The sequence below is a fragment of the Cyanistes caeruleus genome, chromosome 1 (genome assembly GCF_971803275.1).
Source record: "Cyanistes caeruleus chromosome 1, bCyaCae1.hap1.1, whole genome shotgun sequence".
Taxonomy (NCBI): domain Eukaryota; kingdom Metazoa; phylum Chordata; class Aves; order Passeriformes; family Paridae; genus Cyanistes; species Cyanistes caeruleus.
Genome location: NC_141701.1, coordinates 23,079,437 through 23,101,608, shown reverse-complemented (window position 1 = coordinate 23,101,608; position 22,172 = coordinate 23,079,437). Strand labels below are relative to the sequence as shown.

The window sequence follows — 22,172 nt, the reverse complement described above, 5'->3', positions numbered from 1 at the left end:
GGGTTGGATTCCAGAATGGAAGATGATGTGTGATGTGTTTGCTGCAGTCAGTGTGGTGCTACAGCACAAAAGATCACAAGTTCAGATTGTTTAAGTTTCGGAAGGCCTTTGTTGGAAAAGCCAAGGGACTGATTACAGAATCTTGCTGCATGATACAAATTAAATAACTATTATAAATATTTTAAAACTTGAGGAATGTTGGTTTGCATACAGGAATGAGGTTCTGCCTGGACATGAAGTATGAAGAGCTAAAGAAGGAAGAGCTTGTCATTTGCATTTGTTTCGCTGTGTGACTTGAAGAAAGAAAGGTTTGAGGTGGAGAAAGAAGAGAATGAGTCAGGGCAGAAAAAGCCAATTGTGCACCAAAACTTTATTCCATCAAGATGAAAGAAGTTTCTCCATAGAAAGGGGAAAGGAGCAGTAGTCTGCAGATTAAGAAGTGCATTAAGGAAGGATGCTGCAAATACTGGTGCCAGCTTTGCTGTGTGGGTCAGGAGTAGAAATGCATGTTGCTTGGTGTTGCCATTTTTCCGAATAGATTTGCAAGCTACTACTGTGGAGGATGTTAATACATCCTAAAATTGACATGCCATATTTACTACTCTATATTTGCAAATCTGTGTATATGAAGTCTTTATTTAATCATAGTTTTGAAAGCAAATTAAACATGATGGGCTTAAATTTTGCCAGCTGTTTTATTTGCCTACTAGGTACATGATATGGTGCCTTTCTTTTTTCCTTTATACTCATGCTGTTAACACAGTGAAATGAAGGAAGTTTTAAAATCCTTACAAACTGAAGCCATCTGGCTGTTCACAGCTGTAATGCTATCCAAATGTGTAAATTACTAAAAATGTACTCCCTTACGCTTAGGAGTACAGGCCTGAATTTGGTGCTGAGTTCCTCTGTCTGAGAAGCTGGGATCAAGAGTTTTTTAGTCATGGTTAATTTAGTGCCATAAATTTTGTTGGGATTGGAGAGAATAGGAAATTGTGAAGTGAGAGTGTTTGCGAGAATAAAAAGAGTAATAAGTATCTAGGGAAGGAGAGAAATTACAGGCAATTTTTAAATTGGATTAAATAGGGGATCCTAATTCTTATCTGACTTCTGTTTTCCTCTGATTTTGGTCCAAACACAAATCAACTTTATATATAATTTTTTATATGTGTAAGGTAAGTATTGCACAAATACTACTGCACTGACAGGGGATTCATGCAAGGAAAATATCCAGTTAAATAATGTAAGGCCTTGTTTTGGTACTTCAAATTTCAGATGGACTTATTTAGAAGCAAATTGGACAAAGTGAACCACAACAATTAAAATAGAAATGCTTTTCATTAGTTTCCAGGTAATTGTGAACTGCATGGGAACACTGTAAACCTGTGTTGCCTGAGAAAAGAGCTAACTTCTAGCATTATTTAACTGAAAATGTGCATGAAGAGCTGAAAAGAGCTTGAGTTACAGTCTAGAGGACTTCTCTGTTTAAGCTTGATGTTTTGGCATACAGATGCTTGGAGTTTGAATGTGTTGTGACTAAAGATCTTGATCTGGTTCTAATATCCTGTTTAGTTCTTGGTCATACCTCATGCAGCACTACTGGATGGGGACAGTGGCTGGACAGTGGCCAAGCAGGAAGGGACCTGGGGGTACTGATTGACAGCAGGCTGAACATGAGCCAGCGTGTGCCCTGGTGGCCAAGAGGGCCAGTGGCATCCTGGCCTGTGTCAGGAATTGTCACTGTTGGACATGAAATGATTCACACAGATGCAGCTCGAAGTGTGATGAAAGAAGAAGGAAGTTTATTTATCCTTTCAGTATTTATAGGTTCCCAACCACAACCAGGGATTGGATAGTTAGGCTACCACCTTCCCAACCACACTGGCCGTGAGAGACGTCTATCAAAAGGCATATCTTTAATGGAATGTATAAACACTTATGTTTATAGTTACTTTCCTGGGAAAGTGGCTAGAAATTATGAAAATACTGAAAGGTCTGATTCTCAGGGCAACAAGGAATAGTATGGCCAGCAGGAGCAGAGAGGTTGTTTTTCCCCTGAACTCGGAACTGGTGAGGCCACACCTGGAGTGCTGTGTCCGGTTCTGGGCCCCTCAGTTTAGGAAGGATGTTGAGATGCTGGAGCATGTCCAGAGGAGAGAACAAGGCTGGTGAAAGGTCCAGAGCACAAGTTCCATGACAAGTGGCTGAGGGACCTGGGGTTGTTTAGCCTGAAGAAAGGGAGGCTCAAAGGAGACCTTTTTCTCTACAATTTCCTGAAAGGAGGGTGTAGCCAGGTAAGGGTTTGTGTCTTCTCCCAGGCAACCAGCAACAGAGCAGGAGAACACAGTCTGAAGCTGCACCAGGGGATATTTAGGTTGGACGTTAGGAAGAAGTTCTTCACAGAAGGGGTGATTGGTCATCTGAATGGGCTTCTCCAGGGAGGTGTTGGAGTCACTGTCCCTGGAGGTGCCTAAGAAAAGACTGGGTGTGGCCATGGTCTAGTTGACAGGGTGGAATTTGGTCATAGGTTGGACTCGATGATCTCAAAGTTCTTTTCCAAACTAATTCTGTGATTCCATGATTCTGTGGTTCTGTGGTTCTTTGTGTATGTGATTCTTGTTTAAGTTTTCTGTCCTCTTGAAAGTTAAGGTGCTCCTTATCTTCATTTTCTGCTGGAGAAAAATGTAAAGAAAAATACTTTTCAGTGTTTTGAATAATGAAAGTTATTAGTATGCTTTTCTAAGAGAAATGTGTTGATAGGTAGATTCCATCAATAAAGATCCTATTCTGTGAACCCAAATCTCCATCCATGAAGCCTTCTTCATCCATGAAGGGCAAAGATGAATGATGGCTTCATTACTCTTCCATTACTCTTTGTAATTGCATTACCTGATATACATCTGTCTCAGGGACATGAAATACCTCTGCATGGTGATTTTCAAAACTGAATACAAATGTTATTCTAGATTAAATGAAGTGATTTAAAATGTTGTTTATAGTTCTTTCCTAATGTTTAATATTTATGATCTCTAAGGTTGCATAGAAAGAAGTCTTTGCTTTGAGTTTAACTAAAAATGGGACAGACATTTCTTAAAATTCCTTTTAATCAAGCAGAAGGTAGTTCACCTGCATTTGATGAAGTTACAGCATGACAAATGCAATTGTGTGATTACATATGGGATGGGAGATTATTTTTAGTGGTATAAACCATCCTGCTTAGAAAAGGATGACATATGCACATGTATGTGTGGTTCCGCTTCCTAATTTTCTTTCCTAAATATTCTAAATATTTTAGAATATTTATTTTTTTTCTAAATATTTAAGTATGCTTGATTGAAATGCTGCACATGACCTAAAGGCATCCAGTAGAGATCATTATGCTGATGCAGAAGGAAATAGAATAAGAACAATAAAGCTTAAGTTGTCATGTTGCGTGCAAGCTGTCTTATCCTAAATTTATTTTTAGTCAATTTGGCAAATATGTATTGCTGTATTTGTACTGTCCTGTACAGTTGCTTGTGGTTTCTCTGCATATTTAAAACAAATACTTATAATTACAGGTAGTTACAAGCATTGCTTTGCAATGCTTGTGTTCTGGCTTTTCTGTAGGGTTGTTTTGTGCAAATATAAGTTATTAGTGTCTGTATGGATTTGGATCTAAGAATCACATAACAGCTTTGAAAGTAATGTGGAAAATGCAATAATCATATGTCCTTGATAGCTTTAACTGCTTTTTTTATTAGCCGACCTATACAGAGTCTTATAATGCTATTATTTTATAATATTACTTTAAAGAATATAGTGGTTTAGACAGAATTTCAGAAATATTTCCATTCATTGCAGAGATACATTCCATCTACTTGAAGACCAAGATAAACACAGTGGGTTTTGTTATTTTATATCTGTGTTTTATTTTAAGAATGTCTATGGCTATCCTCGGACCAGCTGGAGTGGCAAAAATGAAATAAATGAATAGGGACATGTTTGACTGAGAAAGCCCAGAAAGCAACTTTGATAAGGGTGCAGACAAAAGAACATAATCCAAACAGCAGTATAGGGCAACCTCAAAAGACCCCAAAATGGGGGAAATATAACAATATGTAGAACACTGATAACCAATCGTCAACAGGAACTCAGAACATAACTTTATATGTGAAACGATAATAACCAATCACCAGTGAGAACCAAGAACATTAATTTATATGGCTTAATGCATTAACATAACATAAACATAATCCCTCCTATCATCCCATCCTCCTCACCATGACCTAACCAGATATTTCCCATGGCCTTAGATTAATGGCCACTTCACAGTTGGCCAAGGCCAACTCATTGTCAGTCCTGTCAATTCAACTCCCACACAGCATGATCAGTGAAACTTTCATTTCAGCAGCTGCTACAAGAACATGATAGTTTGAAAAAACAACTATTTTGGAGAAACTTTCACATAGAGGTACAATGCTTGTATTTATGTAATTGTTCTTGGCAGCAGCTTCAGTAAATCTGAGTTGAAGTTCATCCATAAAATGAACTGACTTTCTCAATCCACTTGAACCTTGATCTGTTTTGGTGTAATGTTCTGGGGTTGGTGAAGAAGCTTTACAGTTGGGGTCTGTAACCCCAAATGAAATTACATCACCTTCTGATTCAGAATTTCCTGCTGTTGCAATTTGTGTTGTTCCACAGAAATGAGGAGTAATTCCCTCTCAGACACTGTTGAGATTACACCCAGGGAACAGCCTTAGTGATGTGTTCTTTCACTGCTAAAGACAAGGCATCCTGTTGGAAACTTGGTTCTCTCTCAATGAGTTTACAAACTTGTTTTAAATAATTCACTTCATCTTGAAGCTCTGTTTCCCAGGAGACAAAATAGTTATTTTCTTAAAACCAGTTTTTATTTTAAGAACAAAGAAACCACGTGGTGATTTTGAAGCTGTAGAATAGACATCCTTTGTACCACAGACAATTGGGATTTCACTCAGAGCCTTTTCTGTTCTTTTTAAAAAATTATTATTATTTGTGGATCCCTTATGGAGTGGACTGTATTGAGTCTGCATCAGTTAGCTGCAAAGTGTGGTGGTGTTTGAGCTCTCTCCTGCATATGCAGGCTGCAATGGGGCTGCACGTTCAGGAATGAACACAGAGCAGATTTCATTCATGCATAGTCCTCCCTTAGAAGAAAGCAAAAATAGCAGCCACAGTGAGCATTTCTCTTCTCTGCTCGTTTCAGAAACATTTCTACCTCCAAAGCTGGCATTGCTTTTCTCAGATGATCTGGTTTCAAGCTGTGCTGCTATTAAGTACTTCTACTTAATAGTCAGGTTGGTGTCCCTGGAAAACGTGACGTTTGCAATCTTTTGTGTTGGCCCTTCAAGGATCATGACATTCAATTGCAAAAATCTCAGGAATATACCTGAGAAATTCTGAGGCTTTTAAAGAGGGTCCATCCATACACGTGTAATGACTTTTGAAGGAGGGGAGGTTTTGGAATAAAGATTGAAGCATGTCTATTTTCTACCAAGAAAATGAGTCTGTGCTGGAAAGCAAACACATATTAAGACTGGGAAACCAGAAAAGAGAGTTGAGATGTGAGATGGAAAGAGTAAGCTGCTCTTCAGATTTTGATCACAAGCTTTTTCTGCTTCTAAGGCATGACTGTTCTGTTTTTTCTAACACACACATTTACAAAGATGTCACAGTGTATTTTCTAAATTTAAAGAGGTTCGGTGGATTCTGATTGGACCCATGGCAGTTCAATGGGGATGATGAGTACTTTCTCATGGCCTTTGTTTAATAATATGGGTATTTCAGTTATGTTACCTGAGTTTGTGTTTGGTTAGATAAAAAAACACTGTTACATGATGAGTACTTGATACTTTTTTCTCTTGCCATGATAGTCCAATAATTTTAATAACCAGAGAAAGCAGATTTATATGACATGAAGAAGAAAATAGAGATCTTCATGTTTGGGCTCCAAGTTATTTCTTTGCAAGGTTCACTGGATGCTTCACAGCATAGATTCTTGGCCTCCAGGAGTCATAGCAGGAAAAACACATGATGTTCTCGTTTTCAGTGCTAAACTAGTTGTCCAGTGATGAATGGTAGATGAGATAATATGCCAGATCTTCACCCCTTAGGGAGAAGAAGGTGGCAGAAAGAATGAATATTTTTTACATTTTTCTGGATTCCACAGCTCTGAGACTTGTTTGGCATCAGCTAAACAGCGAGTGGGAAACATCCCTTTGTGTATGGCTGGTTCTGAGCAGAACACTGGTGGATGCTCCAGGGTCTCCTTCTGTTTTTCCTTAGTGCTGAGCTGTCATAGGTTGAACGCATCCCACTCTTGGTTTTGTGCTGTTGCGCCATTATACCACAACCTGCTTGGCTCAGAGGTTTTGTCTCTCCTTCCCCTTTCCATTGTAATCATAGATCCATAAACCCTTCAGCTCAAGGCCCAGTTGGGGAACTTTCACACTTGTGGTATCTGTCTGATGCTGCTTGTCAACATTTGAAGGGTTCAGGTCTGAAAGTGGATGTTTCTGGAGATGCCCATACTACTATTCTCTACTGTAGTTACAAAACCTTCTTTGCAGAAAACACATTTGGGACTTGCTACCATCTTTTAAAGTATCCTTATGACTAATGGAACTATAAAATATCTTGTCATTGCTGGAGCACATAGGGGATCTGGTAATAAATTAGAGGTCCTCTGTGACAAGTACCATAGATACATAATAAAACAAAAACCTCTGGGAATGCTTCACTATAAGTTCATATTTTTTTTTCCCTTATGCACCCAAAAATAGGATTAATCAAATTCCATGCCTAAGGGCTTAAACAGATGGAATATGAAAGAAAATTTCACCAGTCAGCACTGTAGTAGTCCTGCATCTCTGGAAAGTATGCGTTTTTGTAATGTATGAGATAAAACCTTTCATTTAAATATTTCTCACAGCTTATCTAGTTTCACTTAGGCAGTGGTTTAAAGTAGTAGAATCCCAGATTAATATTCAGAAACTAGAGAACAATGTTCAATTTTATTTGAAATATTTCTTTCCTTCCTTTCTAAACTAAAATGCCAACTTTGTGACAAAATCATTAAAATGCTTAAATGCTAAACAGAATTTTCTGATTCAGTTTTCATGTAGATATGTTTTCTCATAACTGCTTTTCCAGGTTGTATTGGTCAGTGGACATCTGGACAGCTGGGACGTTGGGCAGGGAGCTATGGATGATGGTGGTGGAGCATTTATATCGTGGGAAGCATTATCACTCATTAAGGATCTGGGTAAATATTTAACTTTAAGATATTTTTAATGCATTACATTTCCAGGTCATTTTGTTTGATGTCTAAACTGGATTTTATATTTTATCCATGTCTCTGAGCACAAGTATTCATTTTGTCACTTTACCCCTCAAAACTAGTTCAAAACAGACTTTTTAGATTGTTGACTTGATATCCAAGGATGCTTTTCCCCCTTCAGCAGATGGAATCTGTTTTTCCTCCTTATTCCCTTCTTCCACGAATATAACCTGTGGTCAAGAAGAATGCTCAATGTATTCATTACAAAATAAAATCAGCTGCTGCTCCTGCTCTTATCCCTGGCAGCATTTAAACAATAAACTAGCTTTCCCTGCTTCCCAGTGGAAGGATTTGTGCACTTCAACAATCTCAGTCTTTCTTGAAGAGCTCTTTGTAGACAGGCTCTGTTATGTGATTAGCTGCTTGCATGCTACAGTTGTGAACATCAGACATCCCTGTGAGTTCCTATTCCTTTATTTTGCATTGTTTGAACCTCTAGTCTCTCATCTTCCCAGCCTTGGAATGATTGGATTATCAATCTGTAACTAAAACAAAGTGCATCTGTTTAAATTTTTGGTCTTTTAAACTAAATAGGATTCTTCTGCAAAGAATCCAAGTGTACTCCTTCTGTTAATGGTTTTTACTATTTTTTTTTTTATGATGCTTGGAAAATTGACTGTGTTTCCTTCCCCTTCAAGGAAAAGAAAGTTATTCTGCTGTGTTTGGTACTCTATTCCATTCAGAATAAGTTGTCTGTTTCTTAAATGCAAGTTCATGGTGGCATTGTATAATTCTTATTCACTGGGTTTCCCTTCACACATGACTGAAATGTATCACTTTCTTGTTTAAATATTTGATTTCCTCTGGTAGTAGCCTGTGTGTTTTCTGTGCAACCTGTGGTGAAATGCTGTTCTCTCAGCTGGGAAATGCTGGAGCCTTTGCTGGTGCCCTCTGTTCTGGGCAGCTGCTGTGTTCTGCTCTTCTTGTTGTACCCGTGTTCTGCAGGAACACAAGGCTGGGAGGGGACTTCTGGCTCTTCATAGCTGTAGGACAGAAAAATAAAAACATGTGAAGCTTGTATGAGAAACAAAATAATGTCTTTCATTTAAAATCAATTCCATAGATTGTTGTTTGAATTAACACTGTGTTTTGAACTGTGGAGACCTTGTTTGATATCCTTTTGGACGCTGATAAATTTAGTCTCACACTAGTACACCAAAAACATTTGAAATAAAGATAAACCAACTCAGTTGTCTCTATGCATGTGTAGAATTTTTTCACTGTATACAGGGAGTCTTAAAGTCATGGTGTATTGTGTAGCAATAAAAACTGTGTCTGCATTTACCAGAGTATAACTGATCTTACAGCTGTGGTGATATGATCCTCAAGCAGAAATGAGCATTCTGAAATATGATTTCTAGAAGATGAATTTATATTGTGTAGTAAAAAATAACACCAGTACTTCTGCCATGGTCCTTTGGGTTAATGAAAGCAAAATCCTATTAGACTATTAAAGCAGGTTTTTCAGTGATGGTCTAATAGCATTTCATCATGATATCACTGTGACCCTTGGACATGGCTTATGGACAAGACACAAATTATGCCTGTTAATTTGGATTCTGAAAATTTCATGTAATATTATAAAAATATTATAGTGTAATTGCAATTCCATAGTTTCAACACAGCTTCCTCCCAAAACCACTTAATAGCTATTGGGTTAGGACCAAATACATTAAATTAATTGAAAAACCATTAAAATTATGCAATTTTTATTTTAAGCAATACAGTTTGTTTTCTTGCCTCAAGTAAAATTTTTAATAATTCTTGCTTTTATTTCTAAGTAAATCAGTTACTTAATGTATTGGCCTTTATACATCCTCATATTTCCTCAATCTTCAGTGTTAGCTTTTATTTTTTTTTAATTGAGGTGGCAATTTCTATGCCATATTGGTATATTTTTTGTTTGTTTGTTTTGTTTTGCTTTTGGGTTTTTTAGCTTTTCAGACACCATAATAGTTACATGCTCCCTACAAGGACATACACCAATCCAGCCAAATCTGAAATAGTTTTACATAATCTTCAAAACTTCAAACATTTAGTAGCATTTTTTTTTTCCATTTCCATTTTGAATTCACATTAATGTTGTTTCTTTGTGAGGGAAAGTCAACTACATGAAAGTCAGACTGAACTGAAACTATTTTGCCTTATATTAGCAGAGAATGGAATAAAAGTATTTTATTGATGTAAAATCCCATGTATACATTTCAGAAGAGTAGTACCTTAAAAGCATAGGGCCAGTTGTGATCTGCTTTAGTTTCTGAACACTGTTTAAAGTTATAACCATTCAGGTAGCTCTGGAAAGCAGAAGACCTAACAAGTGGAAACTTTCAGTCTGTCTGAATACTTTGCTTCTAATAGCTGTAATATCTCTCTGCTCATCTTCCACGGTGGGATGATGGGAAGGGGGTACCTGCTGGTGGTGCCATTCCCTCTCATCCTTCTTCAGGGAGAAAGTACAGGCAGCAAATTCAGAGCAAATGTCAACTTCTAGATGGTAACATTTCAACAAGGTGAATCTTTCTATGTTTTCTGTGCAGCTGCAGTTTCACTCTCAAAACATCCCCTTCAGTAACTTATAGTTAAATGTCAGTACCAGCTTGTGCACCTGTTGGTGCCATGCTGGCTGTAGATATCTCCTGACCAGAGTAAAAAGAAGCATTTTGCCTAGTGCATTCATATCAAGTTCTCTGTATCAACTAAACTCTCACAGCTGCTTGTTTTGCTGGTAGCTAAAATCTCAGAAAAATTCACTAACTAATGGCCATACTGACTATTGGTGTTCAAAGGGGTCTTTTCTCGCTGTTAGTAATGAAGTTTAATGAAGCACAAGGGAAAGAAAAACATGAATTAAATTCTTGAAGTTTACACGTACCATTGATACACAATATCTGTGGCAAGCTGCTTCATGGCTGATGTGCTTAAAAAAGCAAGAACTGGAAATGTTTCCACAGAAGTTGTTTATTTGAAGAAACATGAACATTTCAGCTGGTTGTTATTCCTTATTCTTTTTACTGGGAATAAAGATGTTTTTAGAGTTGCTGAGGCAGTTTATGAACTGGTCTGAACTGGTGAACTCCCTTTCTTCAGGGAAGCCAAGGCTGTTGTGATTAGCTGAGGATTTCTGATGCTAATGATTTCTGATGAACCTTCTACACTCGCAGGCAGAGCGTCCGTGGCAGTAAACTTGTGCAATATGTAGTTTGTCCACTGTGATATCTGGCAGCTGCTGCCCTGCCCAGCCCTCTGCAGGTTTTAATCTTTTGATCTATTTTAACTAATTTTGATGGAGGCATAAAAATATTTAGGATAGGAAGTTCTGATGTACTCTTCAAATGGGTGACTGGGGAGAGATGGGCAAGTGCATTTATTTCCCACCTGAGGAGAGGCAGGAAGAAGGCACTTTTATTCTTTTTTTAAAGATGGCAAATACCTGGTTACCAGAACATGTATAGCATTGTGGTAATCACCAGTCTTTTTCCTTTTAATCTGTCTGCAAACTCTGTGTGATTGATTGCAGATATCTCCATGGCAGTATTGAAAGCACTGTTTGGGGTAATTTAGGGATGATGGGAAGACACTGGAGGTGTTTTAGAGAGAAAGGGTTAACAGGTTCCCATCTTTCAGCTGAGGGAACCCATGGGGTGTTGAATGAGCTGTAATGTGGTGTGATGAGGACCTTTGGATTCTGTAGGAGAGAGAACACTCAAGAAAATTGCAGTTGTCCAGTTTTACAGAACAGCTATGTTGCTAGTCACAGCCTAGAAATCTCAAACCCAGCTTGTTTTCAGGTTGTTCTCAAATTTTGTTAGTTTGTTAGTTTATGTGCAAAAAAGAGCATCTCTGGAGCTGACCAATGCCATTTGCCTCAGCATTTTCATGTTGGTCCGGTTAGTGCTCTGCTGTCATTTGAAACACAGCTTCTCATGTCCCTCTGTCACACAAGATTTACAAAAGAAGCTGATTTTCCAGGTGAGATGAAAGACTAGCTAAGCAGCTACACATAGAACATCACCATAAAATCCCACAAAATTTATTTTGCTGCCATATTTTGTCTTTGGTTGGACAGTTTGCAGGGCTGGATCCTGCTTTGGATATTGTTTTTCAGTTTCTGTGAAGGAGATACTTGTGCTCCTTTCCCAACATTTCAAGCCTGCAGCTCTTCCTGTTTGGGAGTTGAGCACAAGGTGTTTTTTGCAGGGAGCAGCTAGTGTGTATCCAGTGGTTTCAGAGCTTTAGCCAGTGCTGCCTCTTGGCTCCTAATCCAGCTGTGCTCCCACACTGCTTGGCTGAGGGGCACTTCCCAGCTGAGGCCACAGGTGTTCTGCCCTCCTCCAGCCCTGCCAGAGCCACCTCACACTCTAGGGCTGGAAATGTGAGCCTTTCTTCCCTAAAGGGAGCTTGAAGGAACTGAATAGTGATAATAATAGAGAAAGGTCTTTAGAAGGTGATTGCATAGCAGTGTCAGGTTTCCAAACATAGTATTTTAAATCTCCTAACAGCAGTAGGGAGCCTACTGGAGTTAGAAATCCAGTTGATTCTGATGGATGAATTTCAATGCTTTCTTCTGAAAAGCTTCAGAAATTATAGCTGTTATGTCTCTTTTTAATTAAAACATCTGGAATATTTTTTTTTCCTGTTGAGAATAGAAACTGATGGGGTATGTTATTTGACACTACTGTCTAGTTTATTTTCAGAGTCCCATCTCTGCTAGCACAGGAGGAATCAAACAGTTAGCAGGTTCTTTGTTCACATCCCAGGATTCTTTCAGCAGCATTTACCCACAAGCTCTCTTTCCTTGTTCAAGAAATGTGTTTTCTACCTTGTCCTGGCTGTATTTGGGTCTTGTTTCATTGCTAGCCAGCTCTTGGTGCCCTGCCAAGCCCAGAGGTGCATACCTATCCATGAGCTACTGCTCAATCCGGGGACATCTTCAGAAGTCACTGGCTGAGCTGTGAATTTGTCAAATGACAAACTTTTCCTCTTTCTCTTCAATTTCTTGAACTGCAGCCAGTGTAAGGTGTTGCCAGTGAATGCTCTGAACCTCTGCTTCTACTGAAGTAGTCAGTGCAGACTCCAGGAAAGGCTACACTCCAAAGACCTCTGCAGTGGTGGGTTGTGATGCAGAGTGAACAGTTCCCTGCTTGTGCTGTTGTGTTGTGCACTGAGCCCGTGTTTGGTCATGTCTGCATGCTGCCTTAACCAGGAAGTCTCCTGCTTGGACTGTGCCTCCAAGTCCTCTTCTTCCATGTAAGAAAACCCTTGCTAAGGGGACCTGCCAGAGCCAGTGAATACCAGCACTCAAGTAGATGAACAGGGAACATTTTCTTCTTTCACAGCCAGGGTAGGATGGTGATGCCATTGCTGCTGGAGTAGCTTGATGAAGGAAGAATGATTGTTGACAAAATCTAATCCCAGTCATCACACCTCTTACACAGCTTTCCTGCATTCCTAGACGATGATGAAACATGAAAAAGGGAGAAATGTATGGTGATAGATGATATGTGCTGTTTCTCCTCTGTCTATTTGCCAGCATTTAGATGAACTGGGGTTTCATAAATTAGCTTTCCTATAGATGTAGACACAGATCTGGCACTACCAAACTACTGTTTCATAGAAAAAAGACACAGAAAATTACAAAAAATGTTTTTAAAACAATGCATGTAAGAATTTTAAGGCACTGAGTTATTATTACTCATAAGGAGTTGATTAGAGAGTTTTCCCCCCTTAAAACTTACTTGAAATTGTAGCTCTTATCTGAATTACACCCATGACTAATACAACTGGAAAATTATTAGACACATTTTTATACAGTTCGCTGTAGTCTTTGTATGAAGTTACATTTCTCCAGTCCAAATTCACTGGCTAATATATGAAGACTAAAGATATGTTCTATTAAAAATATGATCACCAGAGTAATTCCTTTTCTGCTAGTTTAATTGAAGTCATATAAATGCAATTTTAACATGCTTGCAAAAAATTTTGTTAAACATTTTTCTGTTTCTTGTGGTGGTGTAGTTGTTTGCTGTCTATGTTGTAAAACATAATTTAAATTACTACTTTTACAGTTTCTGGTTTTATTCTTTAATCAAATATGCCTGATATTAACTTCTTACATTCTTTTCACTTTCACAAAGCTGAGTATTTTATTCTTTCATGTTTTCAATTCTGTTAAATCTACTTGGTATGAAATCTCTGCATATGCTGTTACACTACAAATGCATTTATTCCTTCCTTTTAACATTTAGTGGAATGCATATTTAGCAAGTACTTAAATCTTCAGTTTTCATACTGTGTTGACATAGCAGAGGGGCAACTGCAAACATAAAGGTTTGGTAATGTGGTGGTAAATTTAGATATAAAGCCCTCCATAGCAATTTTGTCCTCTGTCTTGTGGAGTTCTGCTTCTCTGCAAGCTTTAATTTACCCACAATATTCAAGAAAAAATCTGATCTTTGATTATCTATAAAAATCTTAAAAACCTGGCAGTGCTAGCTGTTGTGTATTACTGTTTTTTTTTCAAATCTCTAGCACTGTTGACCTGGTGAAGTGCTGAAATCCTTCCCAAATGAAGTATGGGGCATCTTGTCCTTACTGTCATTTTTTTTAAGGTATAAATTTTCCATATGGAGACAGAAGTGCTCCTGCTTAATTTTCTGACTCATCAGCTCTCAGAATAGCCTAACAGATTTGTTTTTCTAATCCAAAGAGCAGGGCAGCAGAGGCAGAATACAGATCCACCTCACATTAAGATCAAACCGTCTCTGATATTTGTAATCCCAGAGAGTGTAGAAGTGGGACCCACATTGCCTTTTCTGCTCAACACTTTGATGAGATCACAAATACCTTTAAAGAAGAATGTGTTCCTGAAGAGGAGTAAGGTGTGTTTTAAATGTGAACAGTGTCTTACTCCTTTTGTGGGACTCAGAGAACATATTGACAAGGACCAGAGCAAGGCATGGGGTGGAGGAGTTCTCCTCTGACTCTGCACTTTGCTTTTTTACACAGGCAAGTTAATGTTTCCTGTTCTTCTCCCTTTTTTTCCCCTTTTTTTTATACACATGACTTGTAATGGCTTCATGGCACTGCACAAACCAGTTCTTCATTTAAAACCCCATGTGCAGACGAGCACATTTGGCAGTACTTCTCATCTGAAGTGCCCCTGCGCTGTGCTGCCAGGTGGCAGGAAGGTGTCCACAGAGAAACCTTCCTTCTGGCACTATTGACTTGCAGCCCATAAGCACCAGGCTCTGGGCTTGGCTTCCCTCTTCTCTCCCTCACCTCCCCAATCAAAAGGCTTAATCCATGCTATTTTTAGTTACTAGACTTGCAAATCATTCACAGATTTCCCCTCCAGTCTTGTATACACAACTCCTTCCTTGACATTTCCTCTTGGATATTGCATTGCTTTTTAAAAATAAATCTATCTAAAACCTCTCACATTTCCCTTCTCCAGTCTTCTGTAAATCTGCCCTTCTGTCATAAGATCATCAGCCTCCCAAAAAACAGGGGAAAAAAATTGCTTGCATAATCTCAGTGTCTTGCTGCACTGCTGTCAAGGCTGCTGATGCTCTGCAAATCCAGTCCTTCCCTAGACTGGTTCATTGTGGGCACTGCTGTGCCCCTGTGCCCTCTTTGAAGGGCCTGTCCAAACAGCTGCTCACAGTCTGTGCCAGTGGCAGAGTCGTGTCCTCTCAACCCCCAAAACATGTTTCTGAGCAAGCTGACAGCCCCAGGCGAGACTGAGATGCAGTATCCGGCTTGGCTCATCACTCCGCTTTGATTTCCCTCTCCCCAGCCCCAGACCTGACCATTTTCTGTCTTCTTCCTGCAATGCTTTGTCTCTTCTATTCTAGACTTCATCTCTCTTTACTCCAGACGTTCGACATTCAGAGATTTACTTGCTTCTCAGTGCTATTTTTTGCAGTCCTCAATGCCACAAAAAGAAGTTATCAACAGACAAAAATCAAGGAGATTGCACTACATTAGACTGATTTAAGAAGAAAAGGAAGTTCCTGAAGCCAAAAGATGTTTCCCATGTCTAATTTGAGCTTCACTAGAGAATTAGAAATATGTTATAATCAAGGTTTAAGTAGTACTAAAAGGATTTTTTTCAGCTGTTCTTTGCCTTGGTTTTGGAAGCTTTTAACTTTGAAGCTCTACAAAGGACTTGAGGGTACTGACTGGTGAGAGGGTGGACATTACCTGGCAATGTGCACTTATAGACCAGAAAGCCAAGTATGTCCTGGGCTGCTTCCAAAACAATGTGGCCAGCAGGGTGAGAGAGGGGATTCTGCCTCTGTGGTCTCCCCTTGGGTCAGACCCCTCTTGTGCTGCATCCAGCCCTGAGGACCCCAGCATAAGAAGGATGTGGAGCTTCTGGGGTGAGTGCCATGAAGGTGATTACAAGGATAGAACACCTCTCCTACGATGAAAGGCTGGGAGAATTGCAATGGATCAGACTGGAGAAGAGAAGGCTTAGGGATGACCTGACTGTGGCCTTCCAGTACCTGAAGGAAGCCTACAAGAAAGATGAAGAGAGTCTATTTAGAAGAGCATGTAGTGACAGGGCAAGGGGCAATGGCTTCAGGTTTAAAGAGAGTAGGTTTAGATCAGATATTTGGAAATAATCCAGTTTCCTTGGATGAGGTGGTAGGGGTGGTGAGGCACTGGCACAGGTTTCACAGAGAAGTTGCAGATGCCCCATCTCTGCAAGTGTTTAAAGCGAGGCTGAATGACGTCTGAGCAACCTGACCTAGTGAAATGTCCCTGCCCATGGCAGGAACGTTGGAACAAGATGATCTCTAAGGTCCCTTCCAACCTAAACCATTTTATGATTCTGTGATTTTCTCTGTGAAATCATTATTTGTCACTCAATTAAAAAACCCCAATTTCTTCTTAAATAAATGAGTGCACAGGCACTTTCCTGCACAAGTAGAAAACTGTAGAGGGCTGTATTTCTAATGAGTAAAAGCCAAAGTCCTTCTGGTTTAGAATGGAGATTTCTTCTAGGTCTTCAGAGGGAAAGTCTGACATCTTCAGTTAACTGTGTTATTACTATCATCCTGTTGATTACAGTTTATTTCTGTACATATATTCTTTGAAATTAGGCAGGGAAACAAGTTGCTACCAGTAAGAGCTTTTCTCTTCCTTGCTCATACTACAAATCAGGTATTAGCAAAGTGCACCACCATTTTGATGATGAGTTCTTACTTTCTTTAGAAAAATGGGGAGTATTGGTTTTATTTTTATTTTATACTGTGGCAGAAATTTTGGAAGTACCAGATATCTTGTGAGAAGCACATGCATGATTGAAATATCCAAACTAATGGCACCCAGTAAATCCCCTATGTCTAATCAGCTCCAAACTTGAAAAAGGTAGGGAGTGTAATAACAATTTGAAGAACGTCAGCAACATCATTATGTTTCTTGATACTTTTTTTGTATAAACATTTATAAATATTTTTGTATAAATATGTTTTAAAGAAATTCCAAGCCACAGGGTAACCATGCAGAAAAGTCCATAGCTTATGTATTCAGTGCAGTAGAGAGCAGTACTTTAGGATGATATATTTATATATACCTCTCCCTAGTAGCTCCTAAAGCAAATACATTAGTGACTTAGGGAGTATAAGAAGTAAGAGAACATAGAGAATAGTTTGGGTTGAAAGACATCGTTAAATGTCACTTAGTCCAACCCCCCTGTTATGAGCAGGAACTGCTTTAACTTGATCAGGTTGCTCAGAGCCCTGTCACATCTGACCTTGAATTTCTCCAAGGATGGGGCATCCACAGTCTCTCTGGGCAACCTGTGACAGTTTTTGAGAGTTATACCCTCACTGTAAAAGCATTTTCCTTAGATCTAATCTGAATCTAGCCTTTAGATTAAAACCATTGCTCCTTGTCCTTATTGCCACAGGCCCTGCTAAAAAGTCTGTCCCCATTTCTTGTTGATTCCTTTCAGTTACTGGAAGGCTCCTCTAAGGTCTCCCTGGAGCCTTCTCTTGCCTCAGCCTTTCCTCATAGGAGAGAAGTTCCATCCATTTGGTCATCTTTGTGATCCTCTCTGGACCCACTTAAACATGTCCATGTCTTCCCTATGCTGAGGACTTCAGATCTGGATGCTCCAGGTGGGGTCTCACCAGGGGAGGTAGAGGGGCAGAATCACCTCCCTCGATTGGCAGTGCAATTTATTCTACTTTATGCTCAGATCAAGGCTTTTTTAGGCCTTTTATGCAGGGTCTTAGGAATGTGTTACTTCCTTGTTTTGCTTTGCTTGTGTGTACAGCTTTTGCTTTCCCCATTAAATGCCTTTATCTCAACACATGAGATTTTTAACTTTTATCCTCCTGATTTTCTCCCTTGTCCCATTGTGGGGGGAGTGAACAAGCAGCTGTGAGGGGCTTGGCTGCCAGCTGAGGATAGACCCTGGCACCTGTTAATCTGCTCACACCCATTTGCAGTTTGCTTGCATATAAGCTGAACAGCTATTTGATTTGCTTGTGTGTGATCCCAGTGCCTTGACTTGAAGGGAAAATATCTATATCCACAAAGGTGGAATGCTTTTTATGTTTTTGTAAGCTGCTCAGTCTTAAAATGACATTGAAGAAGCCATCTACACACTATCTTCTTAGAAAATACTTTATCTTTGTGATCCTCCCCATCAGTAAGGATTTATGTTTATAAAGTAGGAAAACGGTTATTAAAGGAAACTGTGTGTTTATAGTACTGATCTCTATTTTGATTTAAAAAAGATGATTCAAGTTCTTCTTCCTGACTTGTAAGCTCTATGACAGTGAAGTGGGTTTATTTTTTTGCTTTACATGTGACAGGCCATTATGATTTGTCTCTACATGTACCAAACAATAAATTTCAGTTTTGCTGTGTGGGAATGTCTCAATTCTATCAAAAAAGAGCAAGACATACAGGACATAAAGTTCAGGTCTTGCTGCTGTTATCTATGAATGTGAGCAATCACATTTCAAAAGAAACAGAAAATGAAGTCAATAAGACCTGCACATTGGTATGACTGCAGTGTTTGTGGTACCCAAGGGGAAGGAAAGGATAGCAGCCACTCCAGCACTGAGGGAGTGTAATAGAGTAGGTGTCCTGCTGTGCTTGCTACAGATGTATCCTTAGTCATAGATCGACCATATCGATGTTTTTATTTCATTCTTTAACTTCAGTCCACATGCCCATAGAATCTTTTATGCTTGACATAAACCATGAGAGTATAGAGGCTTTTAAAATGCACCTTTGTGGTAAACTATGATTTTATTTCAGTTAAGGGCAAGGTAGAAGGGAGAAAAAAACAGTAATACATTTTTCTAAAACACTGGAGATTTGGAAATTCATCTGTAGGTTTTTTTGCTTCTGACAGCCTCTTTATTTTTAATACTATTTAATAAGTCATTTACTCAGATAACAAGGAAAAAGGCACGATTTTATTTGTGTAACAGTTTTCCTTCATTTTAAAATTGCCTACCCACACCCCTTTATATGCTGCACCCATCATAAAACCTAGTTTTCTATCCCAATTGCTATTTTATTGTGTCTTTTCAATATGTGTTTGGGCTGCAATCTAAAAGACTTCTGATTTTGTGACAATGATACCGTGCTTAGGAACCAGTAGTTTTTAAGATGAAAACCAAAGTAATTAAAATTACTTTTCAAAACATTTGTAACTTGAATACAGTACTTCATTTTATTTTCTAATAAAAACATTCATTGAGAATATTCTTAGCAGTTTTACCTCTGAATACTGGATTTGTTTGCTATTCTTTGGTCAGATTAGCTCTGTTTTTAATAACATGTAGATAAATACTTATCACTTTCATATTAAGATAATGAGGAAATTAAATTTTCCTCTATAGACTTTGTTTGTATTTAAAGTAACTGCCTCCATAGCTTATATATTTTTATTTTTTTCAAGCTGCCCATTTGATTTCAGTAGAACACACAAATGAATTTGCTGACAGAAATCCATGAGCTGGGAAGAGCTGATACATGTCCCAGACTGGAAAGACCAAAGCTCAGCAGGACTTTTTTATTTCCCTAGCTTCCATGGACAGATGCAATGGTGGGCAGGGAGGGGGCCATAGAATCTCAAATGCCTTTTTCACAAGTGAGCTGTGATCATGTCAAGCTCCTGGAGAGCAGGAGCTGAGGTTACAGCCCATCTGAGCCAACCATGAGGACCCCCTGATCACTGGCCCAAGTCCCCCTTAAGGCAGCAGTGGCAGACTAAAGGAGCTTGATTTTTTACTGGGAGGAGCCAGAAGATGCTGCTTCCCTTGTCATAAGCATTTCCTACCAAAGCTACTCTCACAGGCTTGGTGTGGTGGGCCGGAGATTGGACTTCACTTTGCATTTTGTGATATGACAAATAAACCTCCTTTTTCCACTTAAACTGAAGTGCTGCTGGAATCATACTAAAGCACTGGCCTCTATGTTCTATACTAGCACTTTTTATTTTTCACAGATACCTCTTCTAACCAAGCCACTGGGTTATTTGGGGTTAAATCTTATATTAGGGTTATTTTGGGCTTAAATCTTTCTGACTTCAAACCGATAGCTATTTTATTATCTCAGTTTTACCTCATAAGCCATCTGACTAATTTGAAAAGCAAAGGAGGATAATCCTTTTCTGTTGTGATTTAGGAGAGCAGGGAATCCACTGGGAGGTGTGCAGACAGTTGTCTTTAAAGTAATGAAGTTTGACAACCTTTCTGTTTACAGTCAATGGATAAACATTCAGAAAATACACCTTTAAACTTGTTTGCACTTCTTTATGAAATATTGGAAAATCCAAGCTCTTTTATTCAGATTTGGGGTATTCCTTTTATATCCTGCCTTCAGTTCTGAGGATTGCTAACATGTAGTTTTGAGGAAGAAATCTTCAGATCATATTCATTGTGTCAAAAGAAAAAAAAAGTTAATGAAGGTCAAGTCCATTGACAGTCTTTATCCATTTCAGTTAGGAAATGAAACAAGTTTTGACAGTGATACTGATATTATTTCTCCTTAGCACAAAAGTGTGTGTGGTACTTTATGCTTTATCACTTGTGATAATCTTCTCATGTTTTTCTTTATTTTTTTCTCTAACATAATTAGCATTCCACTGCTCAGAGAACAGTTTTTCTTTATCTGTTTGCTCTTCCATGCTCTCAAGTTTCTCTCAATGTATTAATTTATGAAAAGAAACAACCAAATAAATAGAGGGAAGCAAATTCTATCTGATCAGCTCTGCCATGGCAAAAACAGTTTCAAAATTTATCTGAGAACTTATCTTTCTGTTTGAGCTACCATAGCAAAATAGAAAACGGCTCCATGTTTCCCTTTTTCAGAAAGTCGTGCATACACTTAGCAGCTGACTCTTTCAGATTCCAAAGTGCAGATTGCTGCTTTTCATTTCTCTGATAAAAAGCAAAATCATATTTCAGTCCTTGAAATGGATAAACATTTCTCATAATAATCTGGCAGCTCGTTTTCAATTAATTGTAATAAATTAACCATCACAAAGCAATGGTAGTTTTCATGAAAATTTGATTTGGATCTGCTACGAGCGGATGTGTATTACTTATGGCAGACCACCACGACAGAAGCACATGTTGGAGGAATCTATCAAGGTAGTTACTTTCTGGTGTGGTTTTCAGATACTTTCAGTATGACCCCAAAATGTGCTTCTCTTGTGCCACTGCAACTGGTAGCAGCACCTTAACTGCCCACTTCTTCCTCATGTGGGCTCTCTCCCCACACCCCAGTCTTTCTCCCTAAACAAGAAAAAAGTATTCTAGACAGAAAAACCCACACTTGATATAGGTTGTGTTTTGTTTGTGGAAATACAGACTTTTCATCCATTGGGGGCTGGAGACCAATGCACAAAATGCTCAAAATATATCTATATTTAATATTAAAAACTGTGTTTTAGGACTTCGTCCAAAAAGGACACTGCGCTTGGTGCTGTGGACAGGAGAAGAGCAAGGAGGAGTAGGTGCCAAGCAATACTATCAGTTGCACAAGGTAAATATGTCTTTTCACCATTTTCTTGACAGCACTTTTCCACCCAGTCTTATGACTTGACTACTCCTTTTGTCAAGACATTCAGCTTAATATCTAACCAAAACCAGTGATTCCAGTTCTGCCTGAAAGTAAATTTTCTGGGTTTATTCATACATGTAAATCTAAATTTTCCATTTAACAAGTGATGCAACCACACGTGTGCATGTTCCACTTGACCTAAGATACTCTGTCACAAAAGTGTTCTGAAACAGATATTTCATGGCTATATCTGCCATAGCTTTCAAACATAGCTAACCCTGGGAGAATGAATGAATGATGAATGGTCCACATATGTTTGCAATATAAATAAATTTTGTTTGGTTTATATATTTCTGCTTCGTTGCATTTTCCCATAATATTTTACAATGAAAAACATAAAATAATACAAAGAAAAATGTTTGCTATCTTATCTTGATAGTGTGCAGTCTGTAATGTACTTAGCCAATTGTTAGTTTTGTTGGATCTGGAACATCTAAAAGGTTGATTTCTGGTGATGCAAAGAACACACAAACACTATGACTTATGGCTATGAGGATAAAAATATAACATCTGTTTCTCCTGCCAACAACTGCCATTTCAAAACACATCATGAGATAAAGGGCAGTTGCCAAAACTATTTTGGAGATAAGTCTTTGGAATATGTGTGTGTTTGGGGTTTTTTTTACAAAGAAAAATAATGCTGTACCTGTATAACTATTCCAAAGTAATCTTTTATTCTTTTCCTTAATTAAGCAGAATAACTCTCATCAATGGT

At 38.6% G+C, this 22,172-nt stretch overlaps 1 protein-coding gene across 5 annotated transcripts in view; it reads left to right on the top strand.

The window, feature by feature from the left end:
- The window catches only part of CPQ (carboxypeptidase Q), a 147,017-nt gene that overhangs the window by 86,829 nt on the left and 38,016 nt on the right, over nucleotides 1-22,172 (top strand). For all 5 annotated transcript variants that reach the window (XM_023920743.2, XM_086882000.1, XM_086882005.1 and 2 more), the window contains exons 5-6: nucleotides 7,174-7,285; nucleotides 21,288-21,379. In XM_023920743.2, the coding sequence (XP_023776511.2) occupies nucleotides 7,174-7,285; nucleotides 21,288-21,379 (204 nt within the window). The remainder of the gene's footprint in view (nucleotides 1-7,173; nucleotides 7,286-21,287; nucleotides 21,380-22,172) is intronic.